At 38.2% G+C, this 24,967-nt stretch overlaps 1 protein-coding gene across 3 annotated transcripts in view; it reads left to right on the forward strand.

Moving 5' to 3' along the window:
* LOC118802094 (NACHT, LRR and PYD domains-containing protein 3-like) overlaps positions 1-24,967 on the forward strand; it is a 65,060-nt gene that overhangs the window by 28,501 nt on the left and 11,592 nt on the right. For all 3 annotated transcript variants that reach the window (XM_036562556.1, XM_036562558.1, XM_036562557.1), the window contains 5 exons: positions 2,482-2,598; positions 7,510-9,270; positions 9,540-9,713; positions 18,866-19,039; positions 19,987-20,160. In XM_036562556.1, coding sequence (XP_036418449.1) covers positions 2,482-2,598; positions 7,510-9,270; positions 9,540-9,713; positions 18,866-19,039; positions 19,987-20,160 — 2,400 coding nt within the window. The remainder of the gene's footprint in view (positions 1-2,481; positions 2,599-7,509; positions 9,271-9,539; positions 9,714-18,865; positions 19,040-19,986; positions 20,161-24,967) is intronic.

A 24,967-nucleotide genomic window follows, 5' to 3' on the forward strand; every position in this document is an offset into this window, starting at 1 on the left:
TGGATGCATTTTTGTGTTTTGTAAATCTCCCATGATGGTGTTTTGTGTTCAGATTTACCAGTTCAGCCAAAATGCTAACAAAATGGGAAAAAATGGGTGAAGCTATATTAAACTATATTAGTTTTATTTTAGCCAGTGGTTGCCACACTTTTTACAGTCATATAGACGTGCAGATCACTGAAAATTAGAAGTAATAATAATTTAAAAATGTATTTAAGCTTGAACCTGTTATGTAACTTTAGCTAAATTTTGAAGCGTGATTTTTTTCAAGCAATGAGCGCTAAGTTAAGTTTACGGTGTCTACAGTCTGCCCTTTTGATTACATCTTACACACAACTCTCATCCGGAGTTATGAGCCAGTGAACTCTCTGAGTAATTGGTGAATCCGTTTATCTGTCTACATTGTATGAGAAATAGACCAGTGGACACTAAGATGAGAGTTTAGACTTTTCTGACTGTACTGATATGAAACAACACACCAAAACATGTGAAAAATTAATTTGAATGATCTATATCTTACTTTACCTTACTTCGTTTTAGACAGTATATAGCTCATTCAATATAATTGAAATATTTTTAGAACGCAATTAATTAATTAGTGTGTATATATATATATATATATATATATATATATATATATATATATATATATATATATATATATCTAGAGTAACCCATATATATATATATATATATATATATATATATATATATATATATATATGTATATATAATATTCTTATTGGAAACCAGTGGTTCCCAAACTGTGGTACGCTTACCCCCAGGGGTATGTAGAGTGACACTGGGATTACATCAAAAATTGGTTCACAGTTACACATGTTCTTTCCTGATATGGGCAACACAAACTGCTTCCAGCACATGGCGAACTTGACCTCTCATAGTTCTGTATTTCACTTTTTTAGATTAAAAGATTGTATTACAGCAGAAAGTGTTTGTGGGACGCTCTGCTGTGTGTGTGATTGAAGTGAGTATCCTTTACTAACTGACGTTAAAGCCTGTATGATGCTTGTTAGCTGTGTACTTAAGTTAATTGTAATTTCACAAGCAATGTTTAGATCACAATTTTAGTGAGTTAATTGTTTACGTGCTGTGCTGTTATCATTTTGTTTGTGTTTACATGTTAAATTAAGAGTGGAGGATGTTAGCTATTGTGATATATGTGATCTGTGGTTTGGGTTAGCGAACATTTTGTTACACGCTGTTCATTTAACAGCCACAGACTCTCTCTCTCACAAATGTCTATATTGATGCTGCAGCCTTTATGATTATAAATGCAGAAAGTTCAGTCCCCTGTCACCCTAAACTCTGACCGGAACTCTAGAGTAACCCAAACTTGTAATACAGTAGTGCAGAAACATCCCTAGCGTTATTTATTTATTAAGTATTATTTCTTTTTGAAGTAAACATTGACAAAATTCTGTTGTACACTGTCAGAAAAAAGGCACTGTTTAAGTACACTCTTGTTAGAAACAGTGTAAATATACCCTCAAATTGGCAGTAATGGTCTTTAGACTCAATTGTGTCCCTTAAATTATTTTTAAAAGCTGCACTACATTCACTTACCAGGGGAAGAAGACAAATGTGTGCCTTTTTTTAAACCTGATATTTTAAAATGGGAAAACTAAATAAAATGTCTGGGGTAAGGATGGAGAATATGGAATCAGTGTAACTCAGAAGCAGGTTGCAAATGTGAAGAGCCTTTATTTGGGGAGGTACAATATTTAGAGTCCATACAACAGGCAGGGGCCAAACACAAGCAGGCAATGTTAAAAACATATACGTAAACAAAAACCAGGAGACAAGGCAGGAGTCAAAACAGGTAAAGTAATACCAAGAAAACAGCTCAGAGCTCAGAAGATAACATAGAGACTTTGCAGACTAAGAGGGAAAACCAAGGGGTATATGAAGGGGTCTTAATGAGTCCAAGATCAGATGCAGGTGTGCAAGTGGGAGGAGCCAGGGGGAGTACAAGTTGAGTCTCCCCAGAGGAGATGGACATGACAGTTTAGTATCACTTATTTTTTTTCTGAAAGTGTCTGGTGTCTGATATACTGCATATATATATATATATATATATATATATATATATATATATACACACTCCTGCAAGCTGAAGGAACTTTAAACTGAAGTGCAGCAAGAAGTCAGGAATCAAACTTATGCTCTTCTGTATTCTGTATTCATCTCATCTACATAATAAATAATTTCACTGCTAAACAACACATTATTTTTACTGTATTTGTATTTATTTGTATTTATCTTTTTGATTTGTAGAACAAACCAAATACATTGTCATTTCTTTATTAATTTAAAGTATTTTTTGTATGATGGGGGCCCATTAATTGCTTTTGCACTGGGGCCTAAAAGAACCTAGCTATACCACTGTGTGGCAGCCATTGACACTGAGGAATTTAAAGGCTGTATGTACATCACTGGAGTAACTTCTATATTCATTTGTAGTGAAGTCCTGGGAAAGAGAACAGACTCTCCAGAATCCAGCTGTCCACGCTTGAAGAGTGACAGGTTTATGGAACCTCCACAAATGTTCAAAGATGAAGACCCCTCATCTGAATACAGGTAAGAGCTCCCAAAACTTATTGACTTAACGGACCTGAACCCACCTGGGCTTTATGAAAAGTAACCAGACATTTCTGAACTGATACCACTTTTAAATATAGAAATCATACAGTTCCTCAAGGTTAAAGCACAGCTATCTATTGTGTAGACAAGTCACTGTATACTGTACATCAGTGTTGAGCCACAAGTATTAGAGCTAACCTTTCAGTTTGGACCATTAATGTCAAAAACATTGAGGGGAAAAAAAAACATCTGTACATTAGAGTTGTTTGCTACTAGCGCCACTATGAGATTCTAGTAGTATGTCAGTAATAAGCTAACAACAACACACATGAACATTTTTGGCTGTTCTAGATGGAACATAGGCATCTGAAACTTGTAAAAGAAATGTTAGATTATACACTGATAAGCCATAACATCATTGTTTCCTTGGCTATTGGCCATCCTCAGCTATTATTATTTTTTAACAAATCAATTACATGATTAGCTACCTCCTTCAAGCAGATAGTAATTGTATTCTGAATGGCCTCAATCAGACTAGTCTATTCTGATTGAGGTGTATACATGGACATATCCTATTCTGATTGAGCTATTATTCAGATTTTTTAACGAATTATCAGGCTGCATGTAAATGTGTCTGTAGAGGTGTTTAAAAACTCCAGCAGCACTGCTGTGTCTGATCCACTCAGACCAGCGCAACACACACTTACACACCACCACCACATCAGTGTTACTGCAGTGCTGAGAATCCTTTGGGGGTCCTGACCACTGAAGAACAGGGTAACAAAGTATGCAGAAAAAAGGATGGACTACAGTCTGTAACTGTAGAACTACAAAGTGCTCCTGTATGGTAAGTGGAGCTGATAAATTGGACAATAAGTGGTTTTAATGTTATGGCTGGTCAGTGTATTTGACCTTATATTTAGAGCTGCCAACACTATTTTCTATTTCTAAAAACTGGCTGAATTGTCTGCGTCCTGTTTTAAATGTTTAAGTAGTTATTTACTATTTTGCTGTATTATCATGGGTGTAAAAAGTAATAAAAATCTCTACTTAAGCACAAGTACTGTTACTGTAGTGATAATTTACTCAGGGAGTACTCAAGTAAAAGTATTAGTAAATAAAATTACTTAAGTGAGAGTAAATAAGTAGTTTATTGAAAAACTACAGTGCAGAAGTTGTTCATTTAAGAGAAAAAAGAGTCAAAATTATGAGTAGATTGCTTAATCAATAATGTAATTTTAGTGAATCCTGCTGCCCATCAGCTCCCTGGACTTACGTTAATAGATGTGAACCTCTACAGACAGTAAACACATTCACAACCTTCAGACTGTATATTTTCACTGATATCTGTTCAGAACATTTACACCATTAAAATCAGCAGCAACATCAGCAATTTACCCAGCTTTGATTTTTACTGTAATATATTTCAGTAGTAATCATGCTGATCACTTCATACTTAATCAGACATTATTACTGCATTTTACAGTTAAACAGCTGCACATCCACTCACAGTTAAAGACAAACACCAAGGCAGAGAGAGAGAGAGAGAGTGACAGAGAAAACAAAGAGAGAGAGAGAGGAAAAGACATGACGGGGAGGTGGAGGGAGAGAGAAATAGAGAGTGAGGGATAGAGCAGGGAGGTGGCGAGAGAGAGAGAGAGCAGGGAGGTGGCGAGAGAGAGAGAGAGAGAATGAGAGAGAGAGAGAGAGAGAGAGAGAGAGAGAGTGGAAGAAGAGTTAGGCAGAGTTCTGTGAAGAAATGACTGAACAGAGTCTCTGATGATGCAGTATTGTCTGTAAGGAGCCCTACACAACTGTTCATCTCCAAAACAGCAACTAAACTAGGCTGTATTTTAAATAAATTGTAGGCTGTGGACGACTCCTGTTCACAAAAGTAGCTGTGAGGCACTTCTGCTAAAATATATGTAACAGCTTTCCAGTTTAATAAACAGAATCGTTATAAAAGAAAGAAGAAAACCGTGAAACACGGTACCTGTTTAGCTCGGATCAGCTAGCTCGGCTAACGCACCCTCAGGCTGGAGCGGAGTTGTGAGAGCGGATCTCAGCAGATTTCATGTTTGGCCGCTGATAATATCGTCGTTTTCTTTAGTTCATGTTAAATGAATACAGTTGACTGTTTGGATGCAGTCTGTTCCTTGTGTGTGCTGGTTAAGACCTTCTCTCTCCTTGTCCACATCCAGCTCTGTAGTGTTTTTCCTGCCAGAGCTGCTGCTTTTTCATTGGTAGATCTTTTAAATTTAACCATGCTTTGATCTTATTGGATTATGAGCTGAAGTGCTCACAATTTATTTTTATTCTATAAATTCTACTCCAAAAATTACTGTTACAGGGACAACTGTACTCAAGTACAGTAATGAGAGTAAATGTAATTCTAATTAATGTTTATTAAGCGATTATTGTTTAATTTTAAATATTATATTTAAACATTCTAGGGGTTTAATTAATGATTATTAAAGTTGCACCTTCATTATGTATTTCTAAAGATGTACTGGTTATTATATTTAAATAATACATTTGGGGAAAATGTTTACAATTCTTTAATCAGTTGTATGTCACTAAGTAAATTATAAATATTTCAAATTACATACAGCATCTCATAAAAGTGAGTACACCCTTCACATTTCTGCAAATATTTTATTATATCTATTCATGGGACAACACTATAGAAATGAAACTTGGATATAGCTTAAAGTAGTCAGTGTAAAGCTTGTATATCAGTATAGATTTACTGTCCTCTGAAAATAACTCAACACACAGCCATTAATGTCTAAATAGCTGGCAACACAAGTGAGTACACCTCACAGTGAACATGTCCAAATTGTGCCCAATTGTGTCGTTGTCCCTCCCTGATGTCATGTAACTTGTTAGACTTACAAGGTTCCAGGTGTGAATAGGGAGCAGGGCTGTTAAATTTGATGTTTTGGGTATAATTCGCTCATACTGGCCACTGGACATTCAACATAGCACCTCAAGCAAAGAACTCTCTGAGGATGTGAGAAATAGAATTGTTGCTCTCCACAAAGATGGCCTAGGCTATAAGAAGATTGATAACACCCTGAAACAGAGCTATAGCACGGTCATACAGCGGTTTTCCAGGACAGGTTCCACTCCGACCAGGGTCAACCAAAGAAGTCGAGTCCACATGTTCAGCATCATATCCAGAGGTTGGCTTCAAAAAATAGATGCATGAGTGCTGCCAGCATTGCTGCAGAGGTCGAAGAAGTGGGAGGTCAGCCTGTCAGTGCTCAGACCATATGCCGCACAATGCATCAACTCAGTCTGCATGGCTGTCGTCCCAGAAGGAAGCCTCTTCTGAAGCTGATGCACAAGAAAGCCCGGAAACAGTTTGCTGAAGACAAGCAGTCCAAGAACATGGATTACTGGAACCATGTCCTGTGGTCTGACGAGACCAAGATAAACTTGTTTGGTTCAGATGGTGTCCAGATGGTGTGGTGGTGCCCTGGTGAGGAGTACCAAGACAGCTGTCTCTTGCCTACTGTCAAGCACGGTGGTGGTAGCATCATGGTCTGATGCTGCATGAGTCCTGCCGGCACTGGGGAGCTGTGGTTCATTGAGGGAAACATGAATTCCAACATGTACTGTGACATTCTGAAGCAGAGCATGATCCCCTCCCTTCGGAAACTGCCACATGGCAGTTTTCCAACACGACAACGACCCCAAACACACCTCTAAGACGACAAGTGTCTTGCTGAAGGTAAAGGTGATGGACTGGCCAAGTACGTCTCCAGACCTAAACCCAATTAAGCACTTGTGAGGCATCCTCAAGCGGAAGGAGGAGGAGCGCAAGGTGTCTAACATCCACCAGCTCTGTGATGTCAACATGGAGGTGTGGAAGAGGATTCCAGTAGCAACCTGTGCAGCTCTGGTGAATTCCATGCCCAAGAGGGTTAAGGCAGTGCTAGATAATACAAAATATTGACACTTTGAGCACAATTTGGACATGTTCACTGTGAGGTGTACTCACTTGTGTTGCCAGCTATTTAGACATTAATGGCTGTGTGTTGAGTTATTTTCAGAGGACAGTAAACCTATACTGATATACAAGCTGTACACTGACTACTTTAAGTTATATCAAAGTTTCATTTCTATAGTGTTGTCCCATGAAAAGATATAGTAAAATATTTGCAGAAATGTGAGGGTTGTGTTCACTTTTGTGAAATACTATATGTTATTTGAATAAGTCATATTAGGTACATCCTGTGTGTGACACTTCAACAGAATCCAGACGCTCGCGGTGTAACAAAGGCGAAAGGAGATTTAATGGAATCAGGCAAAAACGAAGTCAAAAAACAAGCAGGGGTCAAATCCAAACAGCCAATACAAAACACAACAATGATAAAATCACCGTGTGAACAAAACCAGGGGGCAAGACAAAAGGGCAAGTCGAAAAACAGTCCAGTAGATCAAAAAACACAGAACACAAATCACAGGCAACAGTATCCAAAAGGGTAAAGGCAAAAAGCAGAGTCGAGTAAACAAAGCAAAGGGTCAAAAACACAGCAGAGTAAAGATCAGAAATAACGCTCAGTAGGGTTCGGAAAGAAACAATACCTCGCACTGATCTTCCCTAAAGCCCGGGCTTAAAAACTATCCTGTTCTGATCATATGATCTAAAGCACAGGTGCCAATAATCAGTAGTCAGGAGAATGAGAGCGCTGATAGGAGCGCGAGATATTGTCCGAAGTCATGTGGTCCCCTTGAGGATCGTGGGAATTGGAGTCCGTATCATCCCTTGATACTGGCAAATGCGTGACACTGTGACAAATATATATATATATATATATATATATATATATATATATATATATATATATATATATATATATATATATATATATATTCCTTATGATGCTTTGTTTCTTACAGACCTGACTCTGAATGTACTGTAACTAAACTTCAGGAAGACTTCAAGTTAAATCTGAAACAGAAGTTTCAGTGTTTGAATGAGGTGACAACAAACCAGGAAACCCCAACACCTCTCAGCGAGATCTACACAGAGCTCTACATCACAGAGGGAGACAGTGGAGAGGTCAATAATGAACATGAGGTCAGACTGATTGAGGCAGCATCCAGGAGAACAGCAACAGAGGACACACCAATCAAATGCAATGACATCTTTAAACCCTTATCTGAACAAGACAAACCCATCAGAACTGTGCTGACAAAAGGAGTCGCTGGCATTGGAAAAACAGTCTCTGTGCAGAAGTTCATTGTGGACTGGACTGAAGGGAAAGCAAATCAGGATGTCCACTTCATATTTCCACTTCCTTTCAGAGAACTGAATTTGATGAAGGACCAAAAACTGAGTTTGGTGGATCTTCTTCATACACGGTTTAAGAAGATTAAAGAAATGGAAATATCCAGATCTCACAAAGTTCTGTTCATATTTGATGGTTTGGATGAGTGTCGTTTCACTCTAGATTTTCAGAGCACTGTGAGGTTGGATGATGTCACTCAGTCATCCTCAGTGAACATGCTGCTAACCAATCTGATCAAGGGGAATCTGCTTCCCTCTGCTCTCATCTGGATCACCTCCCGACCTGCAGCAGCTGATCAGATCCCCTCTGAGTGTGTGGATCGACTGACAGAAGTACGAGGGTTCAGTGACCCACAGAAGGAGGAGTACTTCAGGAAGAGAATCAGTGATCAGAGTCTGACCAATAGAATCATCACACACCTGAAGACATCAAGAAGCCTTTACATCATGTGCCACATTCCTGTGTTCTGCTGGGTTTCAGCCACTGTTCTAGAGAGAATGTTGGGTGAAGCAGAGAGTGGAGAGACCCCCAAAACTCTGACTCAAATGTACACACACTTCATCATTCAGACAAAGATCATAAGAGAAAAGTACCAGAAGTCAGATAAGAAAATACTTCTCAAACTGGGACAACTGGCTTTTCAGCAGCTGATGAAAGGAAACCTGATCTTCTATGAGGAAGATCTGAGAGAGTGTGGCATCGACATTGAAGAAGCATCAGTGTACTCAGGTGTGTGTACACAGATCTTCAGAGAGGAATCTGGGCTGTACCAGAATAAAGTGTACTGCTTTGTTCATCTGAGCATTCAGGAACATCTTGCAGCTCTATATGTGCACCTGACCTTCATGAAGCAGAAGAGAAATGTGCTTAAACAGAGTCAGTCCTCTAAACTGAAGATCCTCAGGAAAATCTCTGATGTACACAAGAGTGCTGTGGATCAGGCCTTACAGAGTAAGAATGGACATCTGGATCTTTTCCTTCGCTTTCTTCTGGGTCTCTCACTGGAGTCCAATCAGACTCTCTTACAAGAGTTAGTGACACACACAAGAAGTAGCTCCCACAGCAAAGAGAAAACAGTTAAATACATTAATAAGAAGATCAGTGAGAATCTCTCTGCAGAGAAATCCATCAATCTGTTCCACTCTCTGAATGAACTGGATGACCGTTCTCTAGTTAAGCAAGTTCAACAGTACCTGCAGTCTGGCAGTCTTAACGGAAGAACACTCTCTTCTTCACAGTGGTCAGCTGTGGTCTTTGTACTGCTGACATCAGGAGGGAACCTGGATGAATTTGTCCTGCAGAAATATAACAGATCAAATGATGTTTTTCTGAAGCTGCTGCCTGTATTTGCAGAATCCAGAACAGCTGAGTAAGTAATGCTGAATAAAACTGACACAATATTAGAAACATATTGAGAATGAAACACTGCTTCATTATTCAAATTTTCATTCTTTTAAATACAAATTGTAAATTGTAAATACAGAAAATCCAACAAATTGGCTTCATATCTCTGAACATTTTGCATAGTTTATTTATTTTCATTTGTGTGTATTTTGCTGTTCAGCAGCTTTAACAGGTTATTTTAGGAGCTCATTTCAGTAAAATTTATGTTAATTTTTTGGATGTTGTTCTCTTCAGTCTATCAAATTGTAATCTGACATGGTCAAGCTGTGCAGCTCTGGCCTCAGTGCTCAGCTCAGAGTCCTCCAGTCTGAAACAGCTGAATCTGGATGGGAATAAACTAGGAGATTCAGGAGTGAAGCTGCTCTCTGCTGGACTGGAGAGTCCTCTCTGTAAACTGGAAACATTGTGGTAAGATAATCTTTTCTTCACATGTCCTGGACCTCAATATGATTTATTCTCTTGTAATACTTTCAGTTCATAATTTTAATTAGCTATGTATAAACACACAGTACATAATAAATATTAGGGTCTAATTTTGTTGATCATTATTTTTTTTTAAATAATTGGCAAAATCACAGCCCTGATGTGATTGAATGTTGTGTAAGTCAACACAGCTGTACAAACACTTGCGGATGTTGTTACTGTTTGAAATGTGATCTAATCTCATGGTAAAAAACATGCAAAGGTCAGATCTAAAATAATCCAAAAAGACACAAGGAAAAACATAACAGAGTCAGGCAACCAAGATCAAAAGGCCAAAGGCAAAAATCAAAAGTCCAAAAACACAGTCCAGACACGCAAAAGGCAAAAACAATATATAACAGTAGCTCAGTAGCTCAAGTAAATGAATCAATACCTTGCAAATTGCTAAGCAAATGAACAGAACAGGAACTAGCAATTTCTGGGGCAATTTGTTTGGATGTTGGGTGTGGAGGTCCGTGATCAGTCCTGGGTCCAGAACCTCACACGCCGACCAGCACTGTTCCTCTGGCCCATACCCCTCCCAGTCTACTAGGTACTGGAGTTGAGCACCACGTCTCTGGGAGTCCAGCAACCTGCGAACAGCATAGACTGACTGGGTCTCCATCCAAAGGGATCACCAGGCAAAGCCTCGTTGTGCAGACTTAAAACCACAGGTTTGAGAAAAGAGACAAAAAGAGCGTGACACACAATAACAAGGCAGTAAATCGAGTTTATACGTGACATCATTCATTTTTTTTCAAGAATCATAAATGGACCAACATATTTGGGATTTAGTTTCTTACTCCCCTCAAACTCCCTGGTTGAGAGCCATACCTGCTTTCCAGGTTGGTATAAAAGGGTCTCTCCTTGATGGCGGTCAGCCTGGATCTTTTGTCTTTAGAGGACAGCCTCAATCCTTTGATGTGTTTTCTCCCAGACTATTTCACTGCACTGCATCCAACTATCTACGACTGGAATATCAGACGAGATTCCAGTCCATGGGGCTACAGCAGGTTGATAACTGAAAACACATTGAAAGGAAGTAAGTCCAGTAGTGGAGCTTATGAATGAGTTTTGTGCCATCTCCGCCCAAATCACATAACATGCCTGGTCAGCAGGATTATTATGACAGTACAAGCATAGGAATTTATCTAATTCTTGGTTAACCCGCTCACATTGACCATTTGACTGTGGATGATACCTAGAGGTTAAATTAACTCCCAAAGGCTCAAAAAACAATAATAATAATAATAATAATAATAATAATAATAATAATAAAATTTTATTTGATAAGCGCCATTCAAGACACCCAAGGACACTGTACAAGATTAAAATTATAATAAAAATAAACAAATAAATAAAAATAGCATGTAGAAATATGTAAAAGCAATACACATAATTCACAAAAATCACAGTACTGGTTCATCCAAAAGCCAGCTGGAAAAGGTCAAACAAGCATGCAACTCGGAGGGGAAACTGTTCCACAGCTTGTGGCCAGCAATACCGAATGCCCTGTCACCAACAGTACGCAGCTTAGAACGAGGAACTTTGAGCAAATGTGAATCAGAGGAGCAAAGAGTGCGCGCTGGAGGGTATAGCTGTAGCAGACTACCACGGTAGGAGGGGGCAAGGCCATTCAAAGATTTAAAAACCAGCACAAGCAATTTGCATCAAACGCGATACTGTACTGGGAACCAATGAAGCTGTTTCAGAGTTGGACTGATGTGTTCCCAGGATCTTGTGTGGGTTAAAACCCTAGCCGCTGAATTTTGCACTTACTGCAGCCTATTCAGAACCCGAGCAGGGAGTCCATATAGATAGAAATGCAGTAGTCAATTCTAGATGTTATAAAAGCATGGATAACAGTCTCAGCAGCAGAAAAAGAGAGAAAAGCGTGGATCCTAGCAATGCTCTTCAGATGGAAAAAGGCTGCTTGATATGGGGTTCAAAAGACAGAGTGGAGTCAAAAATCACTCCCAAATTTCTAATCTGGGTTGAGGAAGAGACAATATAACCAGGAATAGAGACAGCAGTGTTGCTTATCTTTTTAATTGTAGCTGGAGAGGCAATTAATATGGCCTCCGACTTTTTACTATTCAGACTCAGGAAGTTCTCAATCATTCATGTCCTAACTACAGCTAAACAATTAATCAAAACCAAAGAAGGTAGACAGTATATATATATAGATCTGCACATTGTCCGCAAAACAATGAAACTGCAATCCACATCTCCTGATGATGTCACCAAGGGGGAGCATGTGCAATATAAAGAGCAAAGGGCCAAGGACTGACCCCTGAGGGACACCACATGACAGGGAGCATGAGTCAGATCTGTTACCTCCAATAGAGACAAACTGCTGCCAGTCTGCTAGATAATACAGAAACCAGGCAAGTGCAGTACCAGATATGGTAATCAAATTTTGAAGCCGATGTAGTAGTAGACTATGGCATACTGTATCAAAAGTGGCAGTAAGGTCCAATGGAACAAGCAAATTCAACAAACCCTTATCAGCTGCTATTAAGAGATCATTCACCACCCTAACAAGCGCAGTTTCAGTGCTGTGATTCTTTCTAAAACCAGACTGGAGAACTTCAAACAGGTCATTGGATTCTATATGGTCTATTAACTGGACTGCTACCGGCTGTTCAAGTATTTTGGTGAGAAATGGGAGATTAGAGATTGGCCTGTAATTTGCTAAGTTCTCAGAGTCTAAACCAGTCTTCTTGAGAACCGGCGTAATGGCAGCCAATTTCAAACAAGCTGGGACAAAACCTGAACTGAGTGAGGCATTGATAACCTGAGTAATGAGAGGACAAACTGAAGCATGACATGCTTTCACCCAGTGTGTTGGCATGGGGTTCAGTTGGCAAATGGTAGCTCTAGAGGACTTAATAAGCTGTAAGACAAAACTTTGATGCACAGTATTAAAAATGGAAAAACAACTGCTGTTAAATTGAAAAGATTGAGGCTGGAAATTCAATGAAGCTAAAATAGGCTGAAATTGAGGGTAAATTAAATCAATTTTGTTATTAAAAAAGGCCATAAACCGAGACCAAAGTTCTGGTGATGGGGCCAAAGGGAAACATTTCACAGGACACAGTAACTTATTAACAGTAGAAAAGAGAACTCTAGAATTACCATGTATGCCTTGGATGACTTTTGAATAATAGAGTGTTTTAGCTTTCTTCAGTTCCTCCTTATAGCTAAAAACATGGTCTCTGTAAGCGAGGGCATGGACCGTCAAGCCAGTTCTCTTCCAATGGTGCTCAGTTTGCACAGCTCTGGTGTGTACCAAGGAGCAGGATATGAAAAAGTTACTGTGTGTGTCCTAAGAGGAGCCAGATGATTCAATATACATGAGAGAGTTTCATCATAATGGAACACTAGGGTATCAGGATTCATAGCGGAGAAAAAAGTCTCTGCTGTTTGGAAAGCAGTAGGTAGTGATGTAAACGAGGAGAAACATACACTTTGGGAAAACCTGTCAATCACCGTGAGTATTGTGATATAACCCTGAGAATTTGGTAAGTCTGTGACAAAGTCTAGAGCTATGTGTGACCATGGTCTGTTAGGAATGGGCAATGGCATAAGCTTGCTTGCTGATAGTGTCATTGGAGTCTTACATTGTGAGTATGTGGAGCATGAGGCTACGAATTTGTCTTTATTCATCGACTCCCACCAGTATCTGTTAGAAATTAGTTATTTTGTGCAGGTCTCCCCTAGATCACTAGATGTGAGTGATGAATGGCTCAGAGGGATCTGGTTTCAAAATTGAGGCAGAAGTGAATGCTTCCTTGAAATGTTTAAATGCACTTTCTGCCTGTGTGGACCAAGTCAATTTACGGGGACTGCCCTTTAAAAGGGCGGTTAGTGAGGCTGCTATGGTACTAAAATTACAAATGAAACACTGATAAAAGTTACCAAATCCTAGAAATCGCTGTAACTCCTTGACTGATATGGGTTTGGGCCAGTTCATCACTGCTTTTTATTTTGTTGTCATCCATCAGAACCCCATTGGAACTAATGACATACTTGAGGAAAGCTACTGACTGCAAATAAAACTCACATTTTTCTCGCTTTACAAACAGATTATTCTCTAGTAGACATTTAAAGACTGAGCGGACATGGCTGACATGGGTTTTGAGATCAGGACAGTAGATGAGGATGTTGTCGATATAGGCAATCACAAACTGGCCTATCACATCATGTAGAACGTTGTTAATAAAAGCTTAAAACACAGACAGAGCATTGGACAGGCCGAATGGTATTACTAGATATTCGTAGTGCCTCCTAGTGGTGACAAATGCTATTTTCCATTCATCCCCTTCTCTACTTATTTAGTTGTAAGTGCTGCAGAGGTCTAATATAATGAAGTATTGGGCTCCTCTTAGTTGTTCACGAGCTACCAGGATGTAATTTTTGGTGATCTGATTTAGGTCACGATAATCTATACAAGGGCAAAAAAAAAGCTTTCTCATCCTTTGAGTTAGACCCTAGATTTAGACATGGTAGCATACTCTACTAAATCAATAGCGCAATCATATGGTCTGTGAGGGGGCAATTTGGTTGCATTACCCTTACTGGATACTTTAAGAAAATCATGATATTCAGTTGGGAGGTAAGGGACTGTCTCTGAGCTAGGGCTCTCTATGGAAGTTGAATGGAAATAGGAGGGAGAATTAATCAGTTTTGGTGACATAAGTCAGACCATGACAATAGCTCATGGTCTAAGAGATTCTTAACAGGTTCCCCGAGGGCTTTACTGGAATTCTCAGCTCCTCCACCAGCTTAGCATGAATGAAGTTCCCTTCACCTCCAGAGTCAATTAATCTAAAACAACAGAATAACTGTAGTGTCAGGAAACAATCACTGGTAAGAGGAAGGATTTCGAAACCATCCCCTACTCACCACATTAGTAGCTTCCACTCGCTTTCCAGAGGGTGGTGCCTGAGGTCTGTTTGGACGGGCTTGCCAGTCACGTAGAAGGTGACCTGCAGTCCTGCAATATAAGCACACACCCCCCCTTAAACGTTGAAGCCTTTCCTCAGCAGACAGACAGGGCTTGTCACATTGTATGGCCTCTTCCTGGTCACTGGAGGAAAATCTTTCAATGTTTACAAGGAGCTGTGATGGAAGGGTTGTTGTGTGATAGAAGAGCCCTGCAGTCCTGTGAAAGTTGGTCCAGACGAATAGAAACAGAGATCAATTGGTCCAGTGTCAGTTCATCATCTCAACAGGTTAGTTCAGTGAGGATATCTAAGTTGAGACCCTGGGGAAACATAACTAACAGAGCCGGCTCATTACAGCTGCTACTAGCCGCCAGGGTTCGGAACTCCATTGCATATTTTGCTACCGTACATTTTCCTTGACACAGCTTTGAAAGGAGTTCACTAACCTTTCTATCATGTGGGTGATAGAACACAGTGCAAAACCTCTTTACAAATTGTTTATAAGATAGCGACTGTAGCTTGAGCCAGATGGCAGTTGCCCACTCCAGATACCACAAAAGAGTTAAATCTGAACTTGGTGGGAAGTTGTTAAAAAAATAAAGCACAAGAGTAAAAATCCACAGCATTTGCCAGGGTTGCCATCATACTTATTAGGCTTACAGAAAAAACTAGAACAAGGGACCTCAGCAGGTGTGGAGACGCTCACAGGGTTATCAGTACTACTAGCAGCACTTAGGAGCTGTAACCGAGAAGTCAGTTCTTTAACATTACTAAATAATTATGCTAGTTGGTTTGTTGCTCGGCTTGCTGTATAGATAAAGTTTCTAGTGATTGAGAAACCCCAGACAGTACCTGCTGATGTTGTCCCCATAGCTGACCTTGATTAACTATGGCCTTCTTCATAGTCTCTGAATCCACCATCTGCATGGGTGGCGAGGTATTCTGTAACACAACACAACTGCACAGATGCTTGTGGATGTTGTTAAAAGAAGAGTCTTTACTGTTTGAAACATGGTCCAATGATCATAGATAGGAAACATGCAAAGGTCAGATCTAAAACAATCCAAAAAGACACAAGGAAAAACATACCAGAGTCAGGCAACCAAGATCAAAAGGGCAACGGTAAAAATCAGAGGCAAAAGTCCAAAAACATAGTCCAGACACTTAAAAGGCAAAAACAATATAGAATGCTCAGTAGCTCAAGGAAATGAATCAATACCTCACAATACCTCGCAAATTGCTAAGCTAAAAGCCTGGACTTATAAACTGACTGACTAGATTCATGTGACAAGCAAAATAGGTGTAACAGATTAGTATTCAGGTGAGGAAGAGCATCAATTGGTTGTTGTTGGCTGATCAGCAGTCGCATGATCTCCAAGAGAGTTTTGGGAAGTATAGTTCTCAGATCCAGAAGAATGTATGACATTTTGCAGATTTTTATATATTTTGTGAAGCACAATTTTGAAAGTATCATCATCATATTCTTATTTAAGTTTAGGGGGAAATTTTTAATTTCATTAAGCAATAAAAAGATAACAAATTGAGAAATAGCCCTGTATAACAAAAGTCAGTGATTCTGACAAACACTATAAAGTAAGACGGTAAAACAATAAGAAATAAATTTATAAAATAGGACTAAGTAACATTTGGTGTTAAAGACATCTGTCATTTTTCCATGGCTGTAGTCTCAGAGTTTGCAGTGCAGTGCTTATAGATGTACTTTACAATCTGTTGCTGTTGTAACTGTTCAAAAGAAAATTTGACCTAAAATTGGACATCTTTTGTTACTGGAAGAAATTCAGATTTACAGTTCCGTAAGGCCACACACTGTCATCTGTCTGATGGTTTTAAATTAGATGCTGTCATTTATGATGGGATAAACATGTTAAAATTTAGAAAAGACGATGGTAACTGAGGAAATTCAGGCAAATGTTTATAGCAGGGTGCATGAGAGTTATAGCACAGGACTCAAAATGAACTTTTTTAGCACCTTCCCTAAACTGCCTTGAGGCTTATTTCTGTATGCTTGTTTAAGTTTGTTTACAGATTCGCTTACAAGCCAAATAGCCAATCTAAGTGATTAAATGCTTTAAAACATTAAATATTAATATCTTTGTTTACTTGCACTGCACAGCCTGCTCATCATCTACCAAGTGATTAGAGTAGACAAAAATGTGATAGAGTGGAGATTCTGTCCTGTGATTCTACTGCTGTCTCTCACTACACACTGTGCCAATTAAATTTTCTGTAAGCACAAACACTCTCAAGCCTGTTTCACACTAGATGTGGTATCCGTGTGGCATGGATGCACCGCGCTGTGTGCATTATGCTCCTTTATTAATCAATGTAGCCTTTCACTTCGGCTGCACTTCACATGGCACCGAGGCGGTAATGCGTGAGTGAAATGCAAAATAAGGCTTTGGCTCTATTCTTAATGCATGCTGTGAGTGCATGACAGCTGTTTCTGGGCAGTAAAAACAGTAAAGAAATGCAGGGTTTATTCTATAATATCCAATCTCAGCTAATAAACAAATCAGCAAATGTAGGTTTAACTCTTTGACAACTAAATCTCTTCATATAGCTGTACATCACGTGGTGATAATGCCAGCAATAGTCTCAACAGCAAGTCAGGTTTGTGTTGATCTCTATCATTCACAGAAAGTTTATTTTAGCAATAAATGGACAATACAGATGTTTCAACTGTATGAAAATATAATGCAAACAGAAACCGCTTTCCCCTCACTACACGCTTGTGTCGGGTCCACTGTGAAATAACAAGTGTCGTGGTGAGGTTACGAATTACCCTCATGTGCCATGTCACATCTGGGGTGGATTTGGCTTTAGGAAATGTTACTTCCAGCATTATCACATTTCCCACTATTTCACAGCATCTACTGACGTCTGACTGTAGAATGACGAAACTGACACAAGGGAGACAAACATAACACAGCAGCCACACTGACACCGGCACAGCCTCATAATCGCAGGCATTGACCAGTGCCAATTAGCTCAAAATGGTATTTAATGAGCTTAACTAATTGGCAGACCAACTAATCAGTCTACAAACGTTTTTATTAGCAGATTTGTTAACGCATGTTGAAAATTGCTGCAAGACCATTTAATTTGAAATAAAAACTTAGAATAACAAATATGTTCTAAACTGCGTAATTTTATCCTTGTTGGTGAAACCCCTAAACCAAAAAAAAAACAAAAACAAAAGTAAAGAAATAAATAATAAACATCAAAGCAAGATAAGCATATTAAATTAATTTTGTAAAAAGTTCTGCTTCTTAACAATTTATTAACAATTGGCATTTCTACTAAATAAGTTGTATGAACTTGTGTTTGTGTAACATTGTTAAAATTTGACATTTTAGTCTTTAGCTCTGATGCTTATTTGCATTATTATACAAATGTAAATATCAATACTCTGAAGTTGTCCGTTTATGTTGAATTGTATGATATAAAGAGTGGACGTCCACAGAACCATGCTGTAAGAAATGTAACAGGACTTTGAGCCCTTGCATTTGTCCTAAGAGTGAGTCTGGATAGGTATTAGTGGAAAAACTCATTTAGATCAAAGTGTTTAATATCTATCAATATAATTAATATCTACTAAAATCTAGAGATTAGAGATTTTTGGTGTTGATATCGATCGCTGGACACCTTTAAGCGTGATTGTCCAATAGTCAATACCCACTGAGGGTGGGGCTGGACTGATGTTAGTGTTCTAAAGTGGAATCAGTAAGACATAAGACATAAGTTGACCGTCAAAAGACAATTGTTTAGAACAAAACTTTCAATAGAAGTTCTGTAAATTACAGAAAAAGTGGAGAGTCCTTTTTCTGTTATGCTTCTAAACTGTGGAACTCTTCACTTACCACTTTTTACATGGCATTTTTTTCTTTTTACTTTATCTTTAAACTTCTAATAAAACTCATCCTATTTATATTTTCATTTTACCATCTACTTATTTTACTTCAATAATTTAAAAATTAGCATATGACATTTAGAATTATGCAACTTATCATATTATTAGCAATAACACAGACCATTCAAATATTTTTCTACTGGGTTTTAGTTCCTGCTGAAGTGATCTGTGTGTTCTGAACTGAGAGTGAACATTATGTCATTGTGTTCTCTCTGCAGGATGTATTATTGTAATTTCACATATGAAGGCTGTGCTGCTCTGACTTCAGCTCTGAAATCAAACCCCTCACACCTGAAAGAGCTGAATCTGTCCTATAATAAACTGGGAGATTCAGGAGTGAAGCTGCTCTCTGCTGTACTGGGGAATCCTCTCTGTAAACTGGAGTCACTGAGGTAAGATCATCTCTCTGAGAGTCACACATGACCTGCTCCTCAGTAAAACATGTTCTTTAATCATGAATATTCTCTGATCTCTATTCGAGTCTGTAGGTTCAGAATCAAAATCCTGAATGTTTCAGTTCTTCAGAGACTTTTCATTCTCTCTTTATGCTGTTTTTTTGTGTTGTTTTCTGCACTCATGTTTTGATTTTTTAATTATCATATTGGAACTATAATAAATGTTATCATTCAGAAAAAGTTTAATCAATTTTGTAATGATTTGTTAATTGTATTTGTTTTTAGAGAGTATCAGTTAAAAATTTGGACACACCTACTCATAGAACTTACTTTATTTTTTGACTTCCATGATGTAGAACTTGTAGAACAAAAAAAAAAAAACATCAAATTTTGTCTACTTATATTTGCCTCTTATTTCAGATTCAAATAATGATTTTAGTGAGTTAAAAATGAGTTAACAATGACCCAAATGTAACTGTGAAATTAATATTTTTCTGGCCCTTACTGCTCAATAATCATCTTAATGTTAGTCTATTAAAAATTAAATGTGTACAGTCATTGAATAATGAATGAGTACAGTAGTGGCCTCTTGATCTTCACCATTTATGTTTTTATATGAGTGGTTCATCAGTGATCTCTTTCTATTATTATACTTCTAAACTGCTACTTACCACTTTTAATCTGTGCGCAAATTTATGTTTTTATTTTTCTTCAATATTTTAATGCAAATGAGTCTATTTATCTTTCATTAATACCTTCTCTTTCATTTCACTTCATTTTATTTTATTTCACTTTTAATTACCATTTTTATCTGTTGTTCCTTTTTTAACTGTACTTTTTATTGTAAAGCACTGTAGTCACATGTTGATGATGAAATTGCTACTGAACTGATCTGTGTGTTTTGAACTTAGAGAATGAAGAGTGCATCATTGTTCTCTCTGCAGGTTGTGTAATTGTAATATCACAGATGAAGGCTGTGCTGCTCTGACTTCCGCTCTGAAATCAAACCCCTTATATCTGAAAGCACTGTATCTGTCTGAGAATAATCTAGGAGATTCAGGAGTGAAGCTGCTCTCTGCTGTACTGGAGAATCCTCTCTGTAAACTGGAGACTCTGTGGTAAGATCATCTCTCTGAGAGTCACACATGACTTTTTTCAGTAATGAACTTTCTCCCAATAAAGCATTTGTTATATTCACTTTACAACTTGGTTCCTTAGTAACCTGCAACTATGCATAAACTATAAACTTTTTATGATAAAAAATATAGTAATTATTTGTAATGAATCATGAATTATGCTTTTTTTTATTAATAAATGAACATGAGAAGGAATTGTTTGTTCCCATTTCAAATATCAAATAAAGTACATTTACAGAATGAATGGACATATTAGCTAATATATTAACTAAGATTAAATTGTGTGTTTAAGACCACTAATTTTAATGCAAAAAAGGTGAGGAACAAATGGTATATAATAATAATAATAATAATAATAATAATAATAATAATAATTCTATTTTTCCTATTACTACTACTACTAATAATAATATATACAGTATATGTATGTGTGTTTGTGTGTGTGTGTGTTTATAGGCTAACACTAAGCATGTTACTTCAGCTCTGACTAGCTATTTGTTTCTTTAACCCTTGTAAACAATGCTGAGAAGCTAACTGGCTAACAGTTAGCATGCCAGCCCAACCACGACCACAAGAGGCGATTGAGTTCAATAATCAGTTTTATGGAGGCCTTTGCACCAGTTAAAGCTCAAACTATGTCATGCCAACAGAAAGCACCTTGGAGAAAAGCACCTTGGAGAAAAGCTACTTCAGTTCAGCTCCAAAAGAGAGAATGTAGGAAGGCTGAATGTAGATGGTGTAAAACCAAGTTTCAAATTTACAAAGAAATCTTCAAAGACAGGCTGTCTGATTACAACACACTAATGTACAAAGCTATACAATCCTTTTTCTCCATCATTATCAACAATAATAACAATAGCAGAATACTCTTCACCATGGTTGACAAACTACCTGCATATATGACCCCTGAATTAGTATACCCTGAGAAATGCAATTAGTTTTCATTCTTGTTTAACATTAAAATCCAACATAGACATTAATATACATCTATATCCACTGGAGAGCCCATGTCCTCTCCATCATCACGTAAAGATGTCATGGTTAAAATGTCCCAGTTTAGTGCTATCAGTAATAAAATTTTAATTGATACAGTAACTCAACTCAGATCCTTCACTGCACATGTTATCAACCAACCAACTTTTTAAAGAACATGTTTACTCAATAGCAGCAGACATACTTCAGATAGTAAACACCTTACTCATGTTGGGCATTTTCTCCTAACAAATTAAAAACTGTAGTGAAGCCTCTCTTCAAAAAGATAAAACTGGACGCAAGTCTATTGACTAATTACAGACAGATTTCAAGCATACCTTTCATTGGAAAATCATTGGAAAAATAATCTTCAAGTAACTTACTGGCTTTCTGTCCTTAAATAGCTGTTTAGACAAATTTCAGTCAGCTTTTCAGCCTAATCATAGTACTGAAACAGCTCTAACTAAAGTTATTAATGATATTCATTTAAATACAGACTGTGCACAAAAAAAAGATATCTTACCACAGCTATGCAGAGGATACTCAGATCTACAATTCCCTCTCCCCAAACAACTATGGCCCCCTTGACTCCCTTTGTAACTGCCTTGAGCACATCATGAACTGGATAGGACAAAACTTTCTGCATTGCGCTTGGTGATGTAAGGCTTGGATGCAGCTGTTTGGCCATGGAAACCCATTCAATGAAGCTCTCTATGCTGTTCTTGAGCTAATCTGAAGGCCACATGAAGTTTGGGGGTCTGTAGTGATTGACTCTGCAGAAAGTTGACAACCTCTGCACACTATGCACCTCAGCATCCGCTGACCCCACTCTGTCATTTTACATGGCCTACCACTTCGTGGCTGAGTTGCTGTCGTTCCTAATTGCTTCCACTTTGTTATAATACCACTGACAGTTGACTGTGGAATATTTAGTAGCGAGGAAATTTCACGACTGGACTTGTTGCACAGGTGGCATCCTATCACGGTACCATGCTGGAATTCACTGAGCTCCTGAGAGCGACCTATTCTTTCACTAATGTTTGTAGAAGCAGTCTGCAGGCCTAGGTGCTTGGTTTTATACACCTGTGGCCATGGAAGTGATTGGAACACCTAAATTCAATGATTTGGATGGGTGAGTGAATACTTTTGGCAATATAGTGTAGCTGTCTATCTGGATTCCAGAGCCATAAAACCTAAAGAACTAGTACATAATCTTGATATACTAATGGATGCTAATCTTAGTTTTAACAGTCATGACAAAGCAGTTGCTAAATCAGCTTTTTATCACCTTGAGAACATCAACAACATCAAAGACTTTCCGACTAAACCAAACCTGGAGGAAGTCATTCTTGCCTTTTCTAGCAGGATTGATCACTGTAATGGTCTCCTAACCGGACTAAAAAATAATCTAACAGCTTCAGCTGATTCAGAATGCAGCTGCCAGTGTCTCACTAGGAGTAAAAGAAGAAACACGTCCCCCCATTCTTAAATACTTACACTATACCAGTCTGTTCCAGAATAGACTTTGATACTACAACCCCATTTCCAAAAACGTTGGGATGCTGTGCAAGATGTAAGTAAAAATAAAATGTGCAAATTGTGCAAACCTTACATTTGGTTAAAAATAGTACAAAAACAATATATTAAATGTTGAAACTGAGAAATTCTGCCTTTGATGCCAACAAAATATTCCAAAAAAGTTGGGACAGGGACAACAAAAAGCACCTGGTGGTTGATTGGCAACAGGTCAGTAACATGTTTGGGTATAAAAGAGCATTCCAGAAAGGCTGAGTCTTTCAGAAGTAAAGATGAGGAGGGGTTCATCACTCTGTGAAAGACTGCATGATCAAGTAGGGCAAAAATTCAAGAATAACATTATTCAACATAAAATTGAAAGAACTTTTGCTCTTTCATCATCTACCATACATAATAACATAAAAAGATTCAGAGAATCGGGAGAAATCTCTGTATGTAACGGACAAGGCCAAAAACCAGTATTTGCTGGCTGTGATCTTTGGGCCCTCAGGCAGCACTGCATTAAAAACAGACATGATTCTGTAGTGGAAATCACTGCATGGGCTCAGAAACACTTCTGAAAACCACTGTCTGTGAAAACAGTTTGTTGCTGCATCCACAAAAGTTAAAACTCTAAAACACAAAGACAAAACTGGATCCAGGAATGCTGCCACCTTCTCTGGGCCCAAGCTCATTTCAAATGGACTGAGAGGAAGTGGAAAAGTGTCCTGTGGTCCAACGAATCAACATTTGAAATTATTTTTGGAAATCATGGACACTGTGTCCTCCACTCAGCTTGTTATCAGTGCACAGTTCAAAAGCCAGTATTCATGATAGTGTAGGAGTGTATTAGTGCACATGGCATGGGTGACATGCACATCTGTGAAGGCACCATTAATGCTGAACAAAATAAATTTTTACAGGTTTTGGCATCATATATTACCGTTCAGATCATGTCATTTTCAGGTAAGGCCTTGTTTATTTCAGCAAGACAATGCCAAACCACATTTTGCATGTATTACAACAGAGTTGCTCCATATTAAAAGAGTCCGGGTGCTAAACTGACCTGCCTGCAGTCCAGATCTGTCACTCACCGAAAACATTTGGCACATTATGAAATGAAAAATACAACAAAGGAGACGTCAAGCTGTTGAGCAGCTGAAATCCTATATCAAACAAGAACAGGAAACATTTAACTTTCAAAACTACAGCAGTGTCTCTCCAGTTCCCAAACCTACAAAGTAAAAGAAGATGTGTTGCAGTACAGTGGTAAATATGCCCCCTTCCCAACTTTTTTGGAACATCTTGTTAGCATCAAATTCAAAATGGGCATATAGTTTTCAAAAAACAATACAATTTCTCAGTTTCAACATTTGATATTTTGGCTTTGTACTACACACACACACACACACACACACACACGTCTTCTCCTGGGTCACAGGGTCTTTGTACTATTTTCCTTTAAAAATACAGTTTACATGATTTGCATATCATCCAACCTTATTGGAAATCGGGTTGTATTCCTAGACTAGAATATGCTGGTGCAGGACCAGCATATTTATTTCATAGGTCCTTAGAAACTAGTCAGTTAGTCCTGCTGAAAGTAAAGTCTACACATGGAGAAGCAGCTTTTGACTACTTTGCTGCTCTTAAATGGAACCAGTTAACAGAGAGCAATAAGAGCCCCAACACTGAACACTTTTAAATTCAGGCTCATAATATACCTATTTGAGCAGCTTTTGGCTCAGTTTAAAACACTGTTAGCATTTTAGCCCTTCTCCTCTGTAACACCACTTTATTATCCTCCATTATCCTAATTTAATTTCTAATTTGATTTTTAGTTCAATGATGTTCTCTTAAATCTGTTGACTCTGTATTTTTTCATTTCCAAAACACTTTGAATGACAGCAGTGTATGAAAGCTGCTATAGCTATACCACATGTGTCAGGATCCAGTCCTTGTGGGCCAAAACACTGCACTTCAGCACACTGCCTCATTAAACACACCTGACACACCAGCTCATTAGCTAACTATCAAAGCCTTTATGAACTGATTTCAGAGCGTTAGATGAGGGTTAACGCTCTAACTGTCAAAGCACTTTGGCCCAGAAGATCCCCACTTTGACATGCCTGAGCTATACTGAGGTTTGTGAGCCATTACAGTCCTATGAATGATAAAAAACTCTAACCAAACAGGTTGGAAGAGCATGTAACTATCATAAATAATCTCCTTCTGTCAGACTTAATAAGTCTATGATTTCTTCCAGAACTGTTATCAGCATTTAAAAAAAAAGAACCACAGA

Source organism: Colossoma macropomum, unplaced genomic scaffold (assembly GCF_904425465.1).
Source record: "Colossoma macropomum unplaced genomic scaffold, Colossoma_macropomum, whole genome shotgun sequence".
In the NCBI taxonomy this organism is placed as follows: Eukaryota; Metazoa; Chordata; class Actinopteri; order Characiformes; family Serrasalmidae; genus Colossoma; species Colossoma macropomum.